This window comes from Propithecus coquereli, unplaced genomic scaffold, assembly GCF_000956105.1.
Source record: "Propithecus coquereli isolate 6110/MARCELLA unplaced genomic scaffold, Pcoq_1.0 Scaffold31, whole genome shotgun sequence".
Taxonomy (NCBI): domain Eukaryota; kingdom Metazoa; phylum Chordata; class Mammalia; order Primates; family Indriidae; genus Propithecus; species Propithecus coquereli.
Genome location: NW_012148730.1, coordinates 1,002,542 through 1,023,050, shown reverse-complemented (window position 1 = coordinate 1,023,050; position 20,509 = coordinate 1,002,542). Strand labels below are relative to the sequence as shown.

Below are 20,509 nucleotides of genomic sequence, written 5' to 3'. Positions count from 1 at the left end.
TTCCCACTGACCAGCACATAGGACTGATTAGGAATAGAGAAGAAGCAAGTTCAGGACCAGCTCATTGAGAGCTCCCTTAGCATGGTGTGAGAATGAGGAACCAAAGCTGGTGGCCTTCATGGGAAACACCCAATTAGCTTGTCATCCTTACGCAGTCCGGCGCGGGCTGGGTTTACCACAGCAATTAACTTCTCATCTTCCTTTGACTTTAGCAGCTGTGGCAAAATCGTCTCTGCTCGACCAGTGTGAAATTCACAGTTTGTGATGCCTGCAGAAGAGAGGCTCATGTGACATACCTCAAGGCCGGCAGTTGGGGGGGAAGCTTTAGCTTAGAGAAATGTACAGGAGCCAGGGCTCTGCCACGTTCCCTTTGGATCTGGCATACCTCAAAATAACAATGAAAGAAATGCTCTTGGATGTACTTTATTTTTTCCAAAGTACTTTCCCTTGAAATATCTCAGTAAGCCTTTCAGATTGAGTGACCAGATAGTGTTATTTTATAAATTATTAATAAAAACTCACATGGCACATAAATACCCATACCAAGATAAGAACCTTGACTTTTACTCAAGTGCTCTTCCTGATATATCAGGCGTTTTCACACATTGCCTCAGGAGCTGTCTGGAGGTGGAGTAGAGGGGACAAGATGATCTGTTTTCTATATTGCAGTTTGGCGTAAGATCTTGTTTGAAGAAAAGGTTTTGTTGCTAAAAATATAGGTTTGAAACCTATTGTATTATGCTATGATGTCTCATGAGTTTAATGTCAAGAAGGCTCTTCTATTCTGTCTAAAGTTTTGCCACTGCCCTTCCTATTACCTAGCCTTGTTCCTTCCTTCAGACTCCTCTTCTGGATAGGAAATTAAAAAAATATTAGATATTGGGACCTTTTCCAGAAAACCATCAAGACCCAACTCTGACCACTCCAGAATCCCCTCTCTTTCTCCCTGCAGGTCAGAGATATAACAGTTGCCCCTTCCCACACAATCCTTTCCATAGCACAGAAACAATTGCACCCCTTAATTTCTCCCCAGACTGTGAGCTGTGTACCATTGAAGGCTGCAGTCCACCTGGCATCCTCTACTGCCTGCTCCACCAATTCAATCCCAAGGACCTGGGATGTATGCTGAGCCAGAGAGAGGCCAATCACACCTAGGGAGGTAAGAGAGAATAAGAGGAAGGTATTTTAGGGTTTTAAACCAACAAGGTTATGTCTGCATCACTACCACTACCTCCCCCTACCTACCCTTGCAAGCTTCAAGGGCCCTGGGAGCTAAGCAGCTTGCAAATTTGGCCCTGGGCTACTACTTGCCAGTTCCACAGCAGATGTCAAGGAGGACAGTGTCAGAGTTCACGCCACTCAGCTCCCCCACAGTCTGATACAGCATCTCTGCACCAGCAGTGTTAATCTGGAAAAAGGCATCTGGAGAGATGCGGACCTTCAAGCCTAGGAGATCTTCAAAGATGTGGGGTTCCCCAAATAGGAGCTGGTAGGGGGACTGCTGATGGCTGCAACGGGTCATGGTGCTGGAAAAGAATAAAAGCAGAAAGCATCTTGGAATGGCAGACCATTCCATGTCTAGTGGTTGGTTGGAAGGGGAGGCCCTAGCATCTCAGCTAGGAGACACAGCCTCCTTGCCATGGCCCTGAGAGCTCTGTAGGAGTTTTCCCTCGGGGGATGGAAGTTCATGCAGACACTCTCTCATCTACATTCTGGCCTGGATTTCCAGACCTGGCTGGTGTACAAGGGCCAGAACCACTAAGCCCAGATCCTCTACTATCAATCAGCAACTCTGCATCAGCAATCCATAAACCAAGACTCTGGCAAGCCATCAGGCTCCTATTTGCTGTTTGGCTGTCCCAGGTTTACCTTTCCTGGAAGTAAAGTGAGGTCAAGTCACAGGCTGCTCCAGGGCCTTTGATGAAAAATTCCTTTAAAGTCTCCTTCTGAACACAGAGCTCCTCCTGCCCAGACCACAAAATCAGCAATCAAGCAAAGACTCATCTCTGAGAAATTTTTTCTCCAAACTCTACAGTAATCAGCCCTGCAGCAGTCAGACAAGAAGACACATTTCTCAAATCCTATTAAAAACAACACTTAACATAAAGCAAGGTTCTATAGGACAAAAAAAAAAACCCACACTATTTTCACATCTCAGTAGAAGCACTGCTTTGCTTATCGGCTTTTGACAAATCCTACACAACAGAATTGGCACTTCCTCTAGTTTGAGCCTCTAATAATTCTTTAAAGAAAGTGTGTGTTATTATTATTGTAAACAAGGAGCTAAACTAAGCTTTTGTCCCATCATGAAGAGGCAATAACCTTTCAGTTCTCTTCGTACTTCTCTACCTCAGACATCCCAACCACCCACCCAAACGCCACCTCAGAAGACGTGAGTCCTAGGAGAAAGAAAAGAGGGGACACAGAAGAGAATGAGCATGGTAGTGAAATCTTTTTTTTTTAGTTCAGAACATTATGAAATTCTTACATCACTATAGAGAGCCTAAGCATTAGCCTGATACAAGGATATATCGCAATAAGCCATGTTAGAGTTATAGAATTAAAAATGCCAGGTCAGGAATCAAAGGACCTGGGTTCAAATCCTAGCTTTGCTATTTACTGAGTCTTCAACCTTGGGTATTTCTATGCCTCCATTTGCTCATCTGTAAAATGAGGGTAACAATATCTCTCCTTCTCCTGCCTGCTTCACAAGTTGATTGAGGTGATCCTGTAAGTGTAGGAATATTTTAACACGTGAATGTTTGAAAACTCTAAGTATGCTACAAATGTAAAGTATTATTTGGGTTATGAGTTTCTGACATTCTAGTCTCTATTGAATTGGCTTTTGGATTCAGTAGAGTACCTAATGGCATGAACAAACTTCTCGTGGAAAATACTTGGGAGTCCTCATATGACAATTAATTTGGTAACTAGCCACAGTCTCTGCGGTTTGATTATGCCAGAATTATGGTTGAATATTATCCTTGCCATCTTCCCCTCCTCATCCCCAACCCCTCTCCGCAATCAACATAAATATTCTGTGGATGTGTAGCTCCTGCTATATGTCCTGAAACTTCCAAAAACCAACAGCAGCATAGTAACAGTTAGGGTTGCTACAGTAGCTGCCCCTATCATCCTGTGAGGCTCACCTGACTTAATTCCTGGGGATGGAAGGTGATGATAGCCATCGTGTGCCCTTGGCTATTGGTGCGAACTGTGAGCTCACGCCAGTATCCACCTTCATGAAACAGAAGGCAGGGTTCCAACGGAGACTGTCGAAGGAATATTTCATAGTACTGGGAAGAAAACGATATTATTACACAGGGAAAACTAACAAGTTCCACAGCTGATTATTCATGCTAGGTGACTGTTTTGAGCTGTACTGTATCCTCCCAAAATCCATATATGTAAGCCTTAACCCCTAGTACCTCAGAATGTGACCATATTTAGAGATAAGCCTTTTCAAGAAGTGATTAAGTTAAAATGAGGACGTTAAGGCAGGCCTTAATCCAATCTGACTGGTGTCATAAGAGGAAATTTGGACACACAGAGAGACACCAGGGATGGGTATACAAAGAGAAAAGACCACAGTGTGAGGACACAGAAAGAGTCCATCTGTAAGACAAGGAGAGAGGCCTCAGAAGAAACCAAACCTGCCAAGACCCTAATCTTAGACTTCTAGCCTCCAGTGATGAAATAAATATCTGCTGTTTAAGCTACCCAGTCTGTGGTATTTCGTTATAGCAGCCCTAGCAGACTAATACAGTGGTATAAAAAACATGGTCCCTGCCCTGTGACCTTCCAGAGGATGCTATCCATTGAATAATATTCCAAACTGTAAGTTCCATGAAGGCTTAGAGTTGTATCATTAGTCTGGCACATACTACATGCTCAAGAAATATTATTAAAAGAAGGTATGAATGAATGAACAGGAAAAATATTCATATATGGAATCTCAGTTTATTCTATATACAGTATAGAATATAATAATCTTCCATTTCTGTGAATTCTTCCTGGCAGCAATTCTTAATGTATTACTAAGCTGCTATGATTGCATTCTTACTTATAACTTCCTAATGTTAGCCTATCATTTCTATATTTCTTCATATAACCAGGTGCCAACTATATTATACCTTAGATCTTCCATTTCTTCCTGGTGAATAAAAGTCAAATGTAATCCTGATTTAGTTTTTGGGATCTCAAAAATCCTTAAAGCCAAACTTTTCAAACAAAAGCCAGTTGCTACCACAACAGGACACACTGTCTGATTTACTAGGTCCTTTTGTTTTCATAATGCATGCAGTCTAGGTCCACCATATTTTTAAACAAACCCCAAATTATGCAGGGAAGGAGGAGTTATACCAAAAAAAAAACAATGCTATCCGATAGGGTTAAATCAATTAAGGCTGCACTTGATCACTTTCAGTGTAATTTCATATAAATGCAATATAAGATATACTTGATTTATAGTGAACATAGTTTTCAAAAACAATTTTTTGGGGGGGGTAGAGTCTCACTCTGTCACCCAGGCTGGAGTGCAGTGGTGCAATCATAGCTCACTGTAACCTCAAATTCCTGAGGTCAAGCGATCCTCCTGCCACATCCTCCTGAGTAGCTAGGACTACAGGCGCGTACCATGACACCTGGCTGATTTTTTAAATTTTTTTGTAGAGACATGGTCTCAGTATACTGGCTAGGATATCAAACTCCTGGGCTCATGCGATTCTCCCACCTCAGCCTCCCAAATTGCTGGGATTACAGGTGTGAGCCATCGCACCCGGCTAGTTTTCAAATTTTAAGGTTTGTGATTTAAAGAAAGACTGGTTTGACTGTTATTTACGGGCTGGTTAGAAAGAAATGCTTCTTGGAAGCAAGATTCAAATTTAATAGAGGTTCTGGAAGGATGGTAATTAAACAGGTGAGCCTGACCTCGAAGATAATGGGTAAATATGAAATATGGCTTCCAGGACCTTGGTTTCTTTATTGTAAAATGGAGACCGAAACTCCTCTTCTTATATGGGAAGGCCTAAGATTGAAGGGACTTTCTAGTTAAAATACCAGAATATTCCTCCTAAAAATCCTACTAAAATAAAATAAAATTTAAAAAGCATGAGCTTATTTACTTAAGCTCATCGTTCCCAACAATTCTCCCTTCTCTCTCTCCTTTTACTTCCCTCTCCCAGTACTGGATTATTCTCATCAATATACAAGCATGTTCTTACTGTCCCATTTCAAGAAAAAACAAAAAAAAAAGGAACCTTCTCAACCCCACATTCCCTACTAGCTACTGCTCCATTTCTCTGCTCCTCTTTGTAGCAAAACTCCTCGCAAGAACTGTACCTATTCACTGCCTCCCATTCTTCTCCTATTCACCCACTTGAATCGGGTCCTCACTACTCCACCCAAACAGTTCACATTAGGGTCACCCTCAACCTTGTTCTGAAGTCCAATGGTCAATTCTCAGTCCTCCCTTACTCGACCTATCAGTGGCATCGGGCACAGATGATGAGCCATCCCTCGTTGGTTCACTTTCTTTCCTTGGCTCCCAGGACCCCACACTCTCCTGTTTCCTACACCTCACTGGCTGTTCCTTCTCAGTCTCTTTTACTGGTTCTTCCTCTTTTCCCAAACTTCTTAAAATGGGAATGCCCCAGGGCTCAGACCCTGTTCCTCTTCTCTTTTCTATCTACTCTCCACTCTCTTGGTGATCTCTGCCCAGTCTCCCGATTTTAAATAACATCTACATGCTAACAACTCCTGGATTTCTCTCTCTTGAACCCCAGACTAATATATCCAACTACCTACTTAACATATCCACTCAGATGTCTAATAGGCATCTCAAATGCAACATGTTCAAAATTGAACTACAAATCTCCCCTACCCAAATCTGCTCTACCACAGTCTTTCCCACCTCCGTTGATAGTAACTCCATCCTTCCACTAGCTCTACCCAAACACCTGGAGCCATTTTTCACTCCTCTGTTTCTCTTAATACCTCTCATTGAATCCATCAAGAAATCCTGTTGTTCTATCTTCAAGGTATATCCATCTCCACTGCTACCACTGGTCTATATCATCTCTCACTTAGGTTACTGCAACAGTATTCTAACTGGTCTCCCTGCTTCTACCCTCCCCCGCCCATAATCCATTATCAACACAGCAACCAGAGTGATCTTGTTAAAAACCTAAATCATATCACGTCATGGCATTCCTCCCCCCAGTCAAAACCTCCAATGGCTCCCCATTTCATTCAAAATAAAAGCCAAAGTCCTAACAATGACCCCAAAGCACTACATGATCTGGCCCTCATTAATTCTCACCTCTTCCCCTCATTCATTGGGGCCTACTGTCAGTTCTTCCAAAAAGCCAGCCGCACTCTCATCTTGGGGTCTTTGCAATAACTGTTCTTTCTGTCCAGAATGCTCTTCCCTCAGGCCTCTGCATAGCTAACGCTCACTTTCTTTAAGTCTTTATTCCAGTGTTTATCAACCTCAGCACTAGTGACATTTTGAGGCACCTAATTCTTTGTTGTAGGGAGCTGCCCCATGCATTGTAGGATGTTGTATGGTGGGGGGCGGGGGCATTGGTTTTTTTATTTTTATTTTTTTTTGAGACAGGTCCTCGCTATGTTGCCCAGGCTGGAGTGCAATGGCTATTCACAGGTGCAATCATAGCACACTATAGCATCAAACTCCTGGGCTCAAGAGATCCTCCTGCCTCAGCCTCCCCAGTAGCTGGGACTACAGGCATGCGCCACCATGCTGAGCCATGCAGGATGTTTAACAGCATCCCTGGCCTCTCTACCCACTAGATACCAATAGCGTCACCCAACCATGCCCCAGTGGTGACAACCTAAAATGTCTCCAGACACTGCCAAATGTTCCCTCCAGGACAAAACTGTCCTCAGTTGAGAATCACTGCTTTATTCAAATATCATTTTCTCAATGATGACTACCTTGACCCTATTTAAAACTGTAACCCGCACTTTCCCCAGCTCCCAGAACTTCTTATTCTCCTTGCTCCACTGTATTTTTCCCATGGCACTTATCACTTTCTAACATACCATATAATTTACTTATTTATTATGTTTATTTTTTCAAAAAAATCCTTCCCTCAACTAAAATTTAAGTTCCATAAGATAAGGGGTAGTTTCATTATTATATCCTAAGCATCTAGAATAGTGCCTAGTACTTGCAGGGGTGCAACAGTACTTATTGAACAAACAAATGAAAGAAAGAACAAAGATAATGGGAGAAAAGACAACAAGAGAAGAGCAAACTCAATAAAGTCTTAGAAGACAGAAAGCAGATCGGAGTGACCACTCACTTAGCAAGGTGAAGGAAGCTACATCCCGAGTGACCACAGAGGGGAACCTGATGAGACACAAAGCTTATCTGCTTCACGCAAGCCCGGAAAGGCTCACTCCGGAAGATGCAAGATACTGCAGGAGGCAGAGATGGGGTAAGGTGCATGGCTAAAATCAGGGTTTGGTTAAACACCTGGACACAAAACTGGTAAACATCCTCATTCTACCAAAAACTTCTATCTTTCTCTACCAGAAGACTGGGGTTTTTTTCCCAGGAGGAAATGAACCCATAAAAGCTCTGAACCTGGAGATACCAGGCACAGTGGTGGTGGCAGAGGGATGGAAGCAGGAACATTCTATGTAAATCTGCATTCTTAATGGCCACCTTTCTACACCTGTTTCCAGAAGGCCAGCCGAGAGGCAGGAGATTTGGAGATAATTCTCTGGAGAAACTGAACAGCCTCAGAGTAAAGAACTCAAGAGACACACCTTCCCCCACCACACACGTACAATCACCAGCAAAGAATCCAGAATCAGTAAACCCACTGAGGCTGAACTGCCAATTAATATTTTAAGGCCTCACTCTTAAATGCAAACAGCCAGCCAAGTATCACCAGCTATTTGATTAGAGCCTCCATTATAAAAGACAATGTCCCAAACAAACAAAAATCCTGAAGGAAACAGACAACTAAAAGAACAGAAAAAAAGCAAACAGGCCAAGCACAGTGGCTCATGCCTGTAATCCTAGCACTCTGGGAGGCTGAGGCGGGAGGATTGCTTGAGCTCAGGAGTTCGACACCAGCCTGAGCAAGAGTGAGACCCCATCTCTACTAAAAATAGAAAGAAATTACTTGGACAACTAAAAATATATAGAAAAAATTAGCCGGGCATGGTGGTGCATGCCTGTAGTCCCAGCTACTTGGGAGGCTGAGGCAGAAGGATCGCTTGAGCCCAGGAGTTTGAGGTTGCTGTGAGCTACAATGACGCCACAGCACTCTGGCCTGGGCAACAGAGTAAGACTCTGTCTCAAAAAAAAAAAAAAAGAAAGAAAAAAGAAAAAAAGCAAACAGATAGATAGATAGATAAATGTTACATTACCAAAAAAAGAACGGATGCTATACAAAAGGAGCAATTAGAAAACAAGAAAAAGCTTTTGAAAATTAAAGATAGGATGGTAGAAAAAAATTCAGTAAAGGTATTGGCCTTTAGGTCAAGAAAATTTCACAAAAAGGAGAACAAAAGTCAAAGAGATGGAAAATAGGAAAGAGAAATGAGTAGAAGATTATAGAAGCAATCCATGAAGTCCAAAATCCAGATAACAAGAGGCATAGAAAGAATATAGAAAATGAGGGGGAGGGAGTAATCAAAGAAATAATACAGGATAATTTCCCACATCTAAAAGTATTAGTTTCCAGAAAGCATTAGTTTCCTAGAAAGTGCCCACCACAATGAATGAAAAAAAAAAAAAAGCCCACATGGTCATGAAGTTTCAGGGATGAAGATAGGTTCCCTAAAGGCTTGTAGAGAAAAAAAGGGGGGGGAGGGGATTATCTACAAAGGATCAGGATTTAAAGTAGCATTTAGACTTACACAACATTGGCAGCCAGATGACTATGAACCAGTGTCTTTACATTTATAAAGGCAAATGAGTTAACACTCAGAATTTTAAATCTAGAAAAACTTGCAGTCATATGTCAAGACAGAAAAAAGACATTTATAGATATGCAAAGATTCTAAAAATTTACCTCCTAGGCACCCTTCCTCAGGAAGCTAATGGAGGTTGTGCTCTAGCCAAATTAGGGTGTGAACCAAGAAAAAAGAAGACAGGACAGCTAAGAAATAGGGGATGATGCACTCTGAGACAAAGGTCTTCAGGGAAAAACTTGAACTGAAGCTTTTGAGCATATGAAGAATATTGATAAATGTTTCACAGAGCTTTGAAAGCATTTGGAAAAAATTAATAATATGTTGATATAAAACTAAGTAAATGGAAAAATGAGGTAATTATTCATGCCAATAAAAACAAAAAGTTGTGGCCGGACACGATGGCTCACACCTGTAATCCTAGCACTCTGGGAGGCTGAGGCGAGAGGATCGCTCTAGATGAGGAGCTCGAGACCAGCCTGAGCAAGAGCGAGACCCTGTCTCTACTAAAAAAAAAAAGAAATTAGCTGGACAACTAAAAATATATAGAAAAACTTAGCTGGGCATGGTGGCGCATGCCTGTAGTCCCAGCTACTAGGGAGGCTGAGGCAGGAGGATCACTTGAGCCCAGGAGTTTGAGGTTGCTGTGAGCTAGGTTGATGCCACAGCACTCTAGCCCGGGCAACAGAGCAAGACTCTGTCTCAAAAAAAAAAAAAAAAAGTTGTAAAATACATCACACTATATAGGGCTATGCAACTATTAAAAAAATGAAGTAAGGCTAGGTGTGGTGGTTCACGCCTATAATCCTAGCACTTTGGGAGGCCGAGCCAGGAGGATTGCTTGAGCCCAGAAGTTCGAAACCAGCCTGGGCAATAGTAAGACCTCATCGCTACAAAAAATAGAAAAATTAGCCCAGCATGGCAGCATGTGCCTGGAGTCCCAGATACTCAGGAGCCTGAGGCAGGAAGATAGCTTGAGCCCAGCAGTTTTGAGGTTGCAGTGAGCTATGATCACACCACTGCACTCTAGCCAGGGCGACAGAGCAAGACCCTGTCTCAAAAAAAAAAAAAAAAAAAGAAGTATATTATTAATGTGAAAAAAATCAAGGTGCAGAACAGTGTATATATATAGTAAGCCATCTTTTAGCTAAGAAAAGGGGGGGTGCAAATATCTCTTGACATTTTTAAAAGTAAGCAAAAACCAACAAAAATTGTTACCCATAGGAGGAGGGAGGGATCTGGGTAGAGGGGACAGAGGTAAAAGATAGACCTCTCTGAATGTACCTTTATTTTGTAGATTTGACTTTGGAACCATGTAAATATTTTACAAAATGATATCAAAATGAAAAATAGAAAATCTCTAAAATTTGAAAGCAAAAAAAAGAACCTGTGTACCAAATGTCCAACGGTGGTGGCTTGACTACAAAAAAAGGAATTATTTCAAGGGGCACAATAATTTGACAAAAAGAACTAGAAAGAAATTCTGAGCTATGTTTCAAGAATCATCTGTTAGTAATCATATTATTTCTGAAATTATATACATAGTAAGAGAGAACAAATAAGTAATTATATTAATGTCAGGAGCTAAAATTTTCACTTAACAGGCAAGAGGTAAAAATATAAAATTGAAAGATTTAAGTAAAAACTAATTCTAAACTTGATTTGTATGTATCAATATGAACATATATATTTAAAAAAAAATATTTCCTAGCTCTGTCCACTAGAAAAGCCTTGAAATATAACCAATCCAGTACAAATGAAGACCCCTGATACCCATACTGTGGCCTCCAAATACCATTTCCCACTAAAAGAAACAAGAATTCCCTGAAGAAATGGCTGATTCCAAGTCTCAGGCAGAAAATGGACTAAATGTGCTACAAATATCTTATCAGTCCAGAACTATCAGGGCCATCTAGGGCTCTAAGGCAACTTAAAGAAGTTCCAATGGCCCAAAATGGAACAGTTTGAAAATAAATAGTATCTGCAGCAGATTGAAACATATCAAGTATGTTAAAAAATCTGAGTTCACAATGATACCAAAATAAACAAATAAATGTAAGCTGATCACTTTTTGAGGAAGGTGAAAGAACAAAGTTATTTAAAGACAGCTTCTAGCTGGGAGCAGTAGCTTATGCCTGTAATCCCAACACTTTGGAAGGCTGAGGCAGGAGGATCACTTGAGGACAGGAGTCCAAGAACAGCCTGGGCAAGATGGTGAGACCCCCATCTCTACAAAAAATAGGAAAAATTAGCTGGGCATGGTGGTGTGCACCTGTAGTCCCAGCTACTCAGGGGGCTGAAGCAGGAAGATTGCTTGAGCCTGAGAGTTGGAAGTTACAGTGAGCTATGATTACGCCACTGTACTCCAGCCTGGGCTACAGAGTGAGACCCTGTCTCACAATAAGAATAAAAATAAAAATAAAGACAGCTCCTTAGGTCTTGGTGCCCTGGCTTCCAGCTGCCATAAAATTCACATTTTTGCCTCAAGCCTCAAAACAGATATTTAAGCCTCAAATAGGGGGCAAACTAAGGTTACCCTACTATCTTAATGGAATGGAATATCAGTACCAGTAACAGGGAAAGGACACAAAGGTATAAAAAATATTGAAAACAGGCCAGTGTAAAGTACTATTATTTTTTTAGTTTGTTTTTGTTTTTCATATCTTCTTGTATATGCCCGAAAGGTACTACGAAAGGCATCTGGCCTGTATTTGAGTACCTACTGGATTGGATTTTAGGTGCTGTACAGATTTTACAGGGAGGAGGAATTCGTCTGGATAGATGTGGAAGGTAGAAATTTGCCCAACAGCAGCCGGAAGGGCTAGAAACTTGGGTAATACTGCAAAGAGGTATTCATTTACCAAACATTTGGTGAGCACCCACTATGTGTATGAATCTGTGTTAAGCGTGAGAGTACAAAGTTAAATAATACACAGCTACCACCTCCACGGTCTAGCATGGGAAGCACCACCAAACAACGTGATAAGGTGTAACAAGTGCTCCATCAGGAGATATGCAATGGAGATACAGGAGTACAGGGGAGGGAAGCTCTAATCAGACAGAGGAGTCAGATACAGTTTTCTACAGGATCTGATGCCTAAAATGAATCTTAGAGAGTTAGCAGAAGCCAGATGAAGGCATTCTAGATAGACAGGACAGCCCCAGGCAGAACTGAGATAGCAGGGCAATACGCAGGTTAACGCTAGTGAGGCTGTGGCAGAAGATTAGGCTAGGGATCTTATCATAAAGATCCTTAAGTGCAAAAGGTAAGGAATTTAAACTTCATTCCAAAAGCTACTGGGCAGCTACTGCAGAATTTTAAGCAACAGAGTGGCATAATCTTACTTGCATTTTAAGAATGGCTCTGGCTGCTGTGCAGAGAATACACTGAGAGATGGGGCTGGGATCTGTGAGACCAGTTTGGAGGCTACCACAGTAGTCTAGGCGAGAGAAGACAGGAGCTGGGACTAGAGTGGTGGCAGTGAAAGAAACTGAGAGAAGTATGTGGACCCAAGATATGTCTAGAAAGTAAAACCTTCAAGACTTGGAGGTTGATTAGATGTGGCTGAGGAGGAAGGGGAAATTAAAATGGAGGAGTCTAGGATGACACGTTTCTAGTATATGGTAGTACCGTTAACTAAGGTGAGAAAAAAAGAAATACATTTGGGAAGGGAAGAGGGTAAGTTTAGGGCAGTGGTTCTCAACTGGGGACAACTGTATTCCCCAGGGGACATCTGGCAATCTCTGGAGACATTTTTGGTTGTTACAGCTAACGGCATCTAGTGGGTAGAAGCCAACGATACTGCCAAACATTCTATGATGCACTTAACAACCCTCCCCCACAACGCAAAAATTATCCAACCCAAAATGGCAATAGTGTGATGGTTGAGAAAATCTGATCTGGGACAATGTTGATTTCAAGAGCTCTGCATCACAACTAAGTGAGGTCATTCAGTAGCCTTTTGGAAACACACCTCCCAAAGCTCAAGAGGGCGCCAGAACGCAAATATAAGTTTAGGAGTCGTCAATTTATAAGTGGCCATTCAAGTCATCAGCAGTAATTGGATGGGGTCTCCCATGAGTACGTTCAGAAAGAAGAAGGCCAAGGACAGAGTCCTGGAGGATACCAACATTTATAGTGAGAAAGAAGAGAAAAAGTCCCATAAGAAAGACTAAGAAGTAGCCAGCAAGATCCAAAGAAAAACTATCAGAGAATGATATCCCAGAAATCAAATGAAGGCAGTGTTTCAAGAGGAAAATAAGAATAATAAGCGGTGCCGCAGGCAGAGAAAATGTAAGTTGGGAACAGAAAGTTTCCATTGGATGTGGCAAATAGAAGTCACTGATGACTTTGATAAGATCAATTTCTAGCTGGGCACAGTGGCTCTAACCTGTAATCCCAGCACTTTGGGGAGCCGAGGTGGGAGGACTGCTTGAGGCCAGGAGTTTGACACCAGCCTGGGCAACAAAACAAGGCCCCATCTGTACAAAAAATGTTAAAATTAGCCAGGTGTGGTGGCACGTGCCTGTAGTCCCAGCTACTCGGGAAACTGAGGCAGGAGGATCACTTGAGCTAAGGAGTTGGAGGCTGCTGTGAGCTATGATCATGCCACTGCACGCCAGCCTAGGTGACAAGAGGGAGATTGTGTCTCAAAAAAATTTAAAAAGATCAATTTCTATAGAGTGTTGGGGGCAGAAGAACCACCAGATTTTCTTAAAGATAGGAGATATTTAATATTCTTATGACCTGAAAGAGCTGATAGAGGTGGGGGAGGAGGTAAAGAAACAGAAGAAAGAGGGTATGTAATGAAGGAGCAAGGATACCAGAAAGTAGGAGATGAGTCCAGACAGGAAGAATGATAAGCCTTGGACAAAGGGAGGACCAGTCACCTCCTTCGCTGAGACAAGGTGGCGGGGGGAAGGAGGGATAAGATTTCAGTGAAATTTGTAGATGGTAGGAAAAACAGCTAATGGAGTTGTCATCTAATGGCCTTAATTTTCCAGTGAAGAACAAGGCATGATCATCTACCAAGAGCAAGAGCAAAGGTGATGGGGTAGGAAATTTGAGGAGAGGTAAGAGTTTAGAATAGTAACTGAAAAGAATAGGAGAAGAAGCTGACAAGGGCCATGGAGGAAGATTTCTAGAGAATGATCCAACAAAGAGAGCTGTGTCCTAGCAGGGACATTCCACAGGTCAAGATGTGTCCTATCAGAAGACAGCACCCAAGTGTCAGAAACCTGAATCACTAGGAGAGTGGGTGCTGGTAAGAACAAGAGAGTCAGTTGGGATTTCTGCTCAGTTTTCACTAGTAAGGCTTTGGCCTTTTTTTTTTTTTTTTTTAAGTTCCATGAGAATAGGCACCATGTCTACTGACATGCTAAGTCACCATAGCCCCAGTACCCAGCACCTAGCACAGTGCCCAAAACACATAGTAGGCACTCAACAAATATTGAGTACATGAAATAGAATGATAGAAAAATGTCTCAGAGGCCAATCTCATAATGTAGATACCTTACCAGCACCCCTACATCTCGTATTTCTCAGTTCTGTCCTGCTAAAAACACTAGCCTTCCAAATATTTTGGAAATCTAACACTTGCTGTAGTGGCCGCATCGATATCTCTCTTTCCTGATACTTCCCTATTATTAAAGTCCTTTCTTGGATGCCTGATGTTTACAATGATGGACGCAGTTCTCTCTCCTCCTCTCCACCCTTACTGAAATGAAACACTAGCAATGTTCTCTCCAAGTGAAGAGGTACACTTCCAGTACAGAGCTCCTCCTACCCTCTAGCACTAAAAGTGGCTCCATTACTAAAATGTCAGGGACAGTGCTGTTATAAGACTGTTATAAGACTACAATGCCCCGGGTCATCCTCAGCCAGCCCTGTTCCTTTTTACCTGTGCCACTTGATTGTGTTTCTCAGGGATGTTTTTCAGATGCTTAGATTGTACACAAACGATGTTCCCATCTACGGAAAGAAAAAGAATTAATTTATACGGTTTTAGTCCTAAAGGATTATTTAAAAGAAAATGTCTGGCCTTTCAAATTCTCTCCTTCAAAGAGGCATATGTAGATATGAAGAAGCAAAGTGCCTAATTTAAGCTCACAGCCATTTTTCAGAGAAAACCTAATTGTTTCCTGGTCTACCCATTAAGCAGCTAATTCTTAATGGAGCAAGTCCTCAATATTTTCTCTCATGCCACAAATGCGCAATATGCCAACGTCCGCTTTCTGTTCAGATTTTAAGAGGGAAATAAAATGTAATGGGTTTTGTTTTTCTATTACTAAATAATAGAACACTGACGTCACATACTCATTTAATTCAGCACACAAGAGGGAAAAAAGCCAAGTGCCTGCCCTAACGAACTGTAGTTTAAGGCATATGGATATTAAACAGTGTGACTAATATAAAATGATGGTGTTTCAAGTGGATTTATTGAAAACGGGCAAATGGAAAGCTCAGGGATGGAATCTGGGAATGGATACTGGAATTAAGTCTCAGAAATATGCCATTGTGATTTTCCCTCACCAGTATGCACCACCCCTTTCAATTTTTTACGGCAGATTTACCACAGAAAGCTCTAGTTTCCAGGTATATGGGGATGTGAAATAGAAAAGACGAGGAGACTGCTCCCAGTATGGAGAGTAGCATAAAATGATGATGATGATAATGAGACAGAAGCAGCAACAATGCTAACATTTACTAAGTGTTTACTAGCTATCAGGCGTATAGCTTTTAGAGTAAAAAAGGGCAGGGGTTGTGATTTCTATCACTTTGTTATAATGATTACCCATCAAAAAGTATCCACAATCAACCTTGTGATCATGTTCTGCATCAAAGACTTCCAATTCAACCTTCTTCTTTAAGAACACCATTATTTTCCACTCCTGCTGACACTGTTCTCTGTACCCTTCTCTTCCTCCCAGTCCTTGGTCTGTCACAGCCTTCAACTGACCTCTCCGAGTTCCCAGGTAGTACCCCACAGTCTTTGGATTGCCATCTGGACCTCGGTTCACAGAGAAGGTGGACTTGTTTCGGTAGCCACTGATGACAGGCTGGAGAAGGCAAAGGACAGGAGACGGGACAAGAGGTGAAATGAAACCAAGGAGGAAAACAATAAAGAGAAAGCAGGAATGTTCTCTGGATGAGGATAAATGATGCTTTCTTGGAAGATATGGCATATGTGAAAGTCTGTGGCTGAGAAGATCAAGACACTCCATAGTGGAAAGGAGTTCCAATATTGCCATAAAGCAGGAGTCAGCAAATTTCTTCTGTCAAGGGCCAGAGAGTAAATATTTCAGTTTTTGCAGGCTATATGGTCCCTGCTGCAATACTCAACTCTGCCATTGTAGTGTGAAAGCAGCCACAGACAATACATAAACAAGTGAGTTTGGCTGTGTTCCAATAAAACGTTATTTACAAAATCAGGTGGCAAGGCAACTTTGGCCTAAGGGCCGTAGTTTGCCAATCCCAGCCATAAATGAAATCCTGCCTCTCTGAGGCCTCATTAAAAAGGTTTCCACAGTCTGGAATCTAAGGAGGTAAGTAGAGTGGTTGATAAAGTAGACTCTGTACCAGATAGATCTGAGTGGAATCTCAGCTCTGGCATTTTCTAGAAGTGTGTCCTGGGCAAATTACTTAATCTCTCTGGGACTCTCTGTCTTCATCTATAAAATGATAGTACTTACCCATCTCGGTTACTGTAAACAGTAAAATGAGACAATGATGCATGATAATCACTTAGCATAGGGCCTGGTACCTAGCAAGTGCCCAGTAAATACTGGCTGATATTATTAGCCATTAAGGGGATTTAGTAGATAAGGAATAGGGAGGTAGGGGCTTACAGAGGGTATAATAGGATGGAGAAGACAATGGAGCCCCTCGAAGTTGGGTGCAGCTGTTGTCACGTTGACTCCATTGAGCATTTGGATGTGAGACTCTAGTCTTTGTAAAATTTTCTTCTGAGCTTCAAATTTCACCTGCAAAAACATATATAAGCAATGAAACAAAATACTTTTGTAGTTTCACCTCAAAGAATGGAAAACAAACAGGACAAAAGAAGGGTGTCCCACAGATTCTTAGCTCATGGTCTCAGCAGATAAGGAACCCATAATGATGGAACAGGAACAGACCTAATCAGGCATGAGGAAAGGTCAAGAGTGAGCTCTTATAGTAGTAAGCCCATCATTTTATCTGATCTTTCAGACTAAATACTCGAGGTGTATGTCAGTGTTGTCCAGTAGAACTTTCCATAACGAAAATGTTCTATGTCTGCCCTGTTCTATATAAATGTAGGCACTAGCCACATGTGGCTACTGACCATGTGAAATGCTGGTTAGTAGGACTCAGGCACTGAATTTTTAATCTTCTTCAATTTCAATTAACTTACAGAGTCAGCTCTGCTAAAATGTGACATAAGTGTTCCTATATCACATTATGCAAAATCACATTAAAAAAATCACAAGGCTCATGGGAAAAATGGGATTAGGCACACAATATTCCAAAACATTATCAGTAACATCCACAAAAAAGATAGGAACCTAATAAAAATAGTAGCACCATTTTACACACGTCAAATGGTTAAGAAATATGAATACTACAATAAGGATGGCACTTTACCCTGACAAAGACCTGAAGTTTGCTTGTAGAAGCAGGTGTCAGAGTGACTGCAGTTTGGAGTTATCATGAAGTGGTAAAAGGAGGGTTATGTGAGTTGAATGTAAAGTCCTTCCAGGCTCACGTCTACAATCCTAGCACTTTGGGAGGCTGAGGCGGGAGGATTGCTTGAGGCCAGAAGTCTGAGACCAGCCTGGGCGACATAGTGAGACACTATCTCTAAAAAACAATATAAAAATTAGCCAGGCATGACAGCTTGTGCCTGTAGTCCCAGCTACTCAGGAGGCTGAGGCAGGAAGATCACCTGACCTCCAGAGTCTGAGGTTGCAGTAAGCTATGATGACACCACCGCACTCTAGCCTGGGCAACAGAGCAAGACTGTCTCAAAAAAGGGAAACAAAGAAAAGAAAAGTTCTAACACCAGATGCAGATGGCTGGGTGTGGCTTATAACACGCTTGGGGAACTGAGGAAACCGATAGATGTTTGAGGTGTGTGTGCGCATTCATTTTATGTGTTCTTACGTAGCTTGGTTCAACTGAGTGCAGTTTCCTTCTTTTATCTAGTATTTCTCATGGATGAAATCACTCCTAAGCAAACGTGAAATTTGCATTATGCTCAAATTTTCCCTAATATGTCAATCCGTCGGAACAAATTTCTGCTTCAAAATAAGCATTATAACAGAATTGACTGTATTCAAATTTAAATAGCCACATGTGGCTAGTGGTACTGTGTTGGAAAGTACAGCTATATATGAAACAGCAAGAGCACTGCTACTCACATAAACAGAGCTATAAGAATAGCAACAACAACAACAACAACAAAAAGCCAGGGAGAAAGGAAATAAGCATTTGGACCTATGGATCTAGAGAGTGGAAGATATAATTGGCCTAAAGTTCAAATTTCAGAGTCATTAGCATATAGAGTTTAAACTGCTCAGGCATCTGGGTAGAACTATCCAGTCAAACTTCTACAAGTCTAGCACCATTCCCCTGCTGGAGAGAAGGGGTGAAGACTTAAGCTGGACACCTACTTTGAGCTGTTCTTCATAGCTCATCCTCCAGAGTGGTGTCACAACATCAGCCAGCCTTGAATAAAATAATTCAGGCACTTCATTAATTATACAAACATGTACTGAGCGCCTACTATGCATAAGTACTTCCTGCCACCATTTTCTCTGGCATTTTACTCATCTATTATTCAGAACACCTAACTCTCATGCCCCTAGGGAGATGGAGTCTGGGAGAAGAGCCCATTTTGGTGTTGTGTACTTAACAAAGCAGACCAGATGGGCAAACCTAATATAAGAAAAATCCAGATTTATCAGGAGGTAATTAATCATATTACAAAAGGCTTCACTGTTGGGTTCCTTTAAATAGCTCACCTTCCTAATGCTTTTAAAATATAATTTGATTTAGAAAATACATTTCTGGCATAAAATGTGGTGTATTTGTGCTTCTATGGCTGCAGTGGGGACTATTCATCTATAACCCATCTAATATTCTGGGTCCCTGGTTTTCAGCATACCTGCCCTGGACTTTTTTAAAGACAAGATCCCAGTTTAATATCTTCTTTCTGACAAAAAACACTCACAGACAAGGAGAGTATTTTCTGCAATCCCAAAGCATTTCCACCAATATTCTTCAGATATCCTCAAGTTTGCCCTGGGTATCCTACCCCAGGTGCCCCTTAGAATCCTTGTAATGCCACATTAGTTATATTAGGAACACAGAGTTTCAGTAGACCCACAGATTCAGACTTGCTAAGGAGAAAGGACATCAGCCTGGGCCTTACCTTTCCTGCCAGGAACCATCTAGTGGTCCAAGATGGCTTGGTTCCTTCTGACTTTTTTGTCCTTTTTGACACTTCTTGGCTATCATATGGGTGAAATTTCCCTTACATGCTGTGCTCAAAAAGAGCTGTGACCAACCTGGTGGTTTTCTGGCACACCAGGGAAACAGCCCTGGTTCGGAGAAGAAACCCACCATAGAGAGGAAGCATCTCAATCTGTGCACTGGGACTTTTCTCTTAATGCCTGCCATCCACAGACACCACTGAAATTCACCTGCATGAAAGGTAGACATACAGAAGTTGGGAAATGGAGGCACAACTCCCAAACCCCCTCATTCATTTACAAACCCTTATGGAACTCCAGCACCTAGCACAGTGCTGGTACACGGTACACAGTAAAAGTAGGCCTGTTAACAGAACTGAATTACTGCATGCAAGGCACTGTCTTAGGCTTCCCAAATAGAGAGATAAGAAAAATATAGTCTTTGCCCTCCAGAAAAGAGTTCAACTCTTTGAACATACTTCTGTGACCAATCTTTTTCCCTATTCCACTCTGCCACCCAACAGCCAATCAATCAACTAATATTTAATAAGTGCTTACTATGTGCAAGACACCATGCCACACTAGATACTGGAGGGGTTACAAAGGCTACAATCTAAATGAGGAGATTAATTGCCAACACAGGAAAGACATTAGTAAATAACACAATACGCTTGATACCTGATGAGTACTCAGGAAAGGCGGTAGAGCAGGTAGGCCTGGCACCAGGTCTTAAAGGATGGCAGGGAGGTAAATTAGATGTTTGGAGGACAGTGGGTAGACTCGTCTGACTAAAAGCAAGTTCACATTTGAGCTATGCTGAATTTGAAATGGTAGGGAAATATCCGAATGGAAATGTCTAACAAGTAAGTACAGAAGCAGTACAAGAAGTCAGGGCTAGAGATTTGTTGGAGTGTCTACAAGTACAAGCTGTAAAATAAAAAGAAACCTTTGAGTAAAGAAAAGAGCAAAAGGCCCATGACTAAACTTGGTGGAAAGGTAACATTTACAGGGCAAGAAGAGATGATGTTGGTGTCTCAGAAGGAGAGCCAGGAGAGTGTGGAGCCATGGAAGCCAAGGGAGATGCCTTTGATGAAGGCACTGACGCATC

At 41.7% G+C, this 20,509-nt stretch overlaps 1 protein-coding gene across 1 annotated transcript in view; it reads right to left on the bottom strand.

Annotated features, from left to right (window-relative positions):
* The window catches only part of TRMT2B (tRNA methyltransferase 2 homolog B (S. cerevisiae)), a 67,743-nt gene extending 47,651 nt beyond the window's left edge, over positions 1 to 20,092 (bottom strand). Inside the window, exons 1-11 of the mRNA XM_012650033.1 lie at positions 20,080 to 20,092; positions 19,362 to 19,632; positions 18,601 to 18,655; positions 16,798 to 16,932; positions 15,909 to 16,008; positions 14,850 to 14,920; positions 3,150 to 3,296; positions 1,870 to 1,964; positions 1,312 to 1,526; positions 1,050 to 1,151; positions 152 to 268 (exon numbers count right to left, since the gene is read on the bottom strand). Of these exons, the coding sequence (XP_012505487.1) occupies positions 152 to 268; positions 1,050 to 1,151; positions 1,312 to 1,526; positions 1,870 to 1,964; positions 3,150 to 3,296; positions 14,850 to 14,920; positions 15,909 to 16,008; positions 16,798 to 16,932; positions 18,601 to 18,655; positions 19,362 to 19,609 (1,285 nt within the window). The 5' untranslated portion in view covers positions 19,610 to 19,632; positions 20,080 to 20,092. The remainder of the gene's footprint in view (positions 1 to 151; positions 269 to 1,049; positions 1,152 to 1,311; positions 1,527 to 1,869; positions 1,965 to 3,149; positions 3,297 to 14,849; positions 14,921 to 15,908; positions 16,009 to 16,797; positions 16,933 to 18,600; positions 18,656 to 19,361; positions 19,633 to 20,079) is intronic.
* Between the last annotated feature and the right edge of the window lie 417 nt (positions 20,093 to 20,509).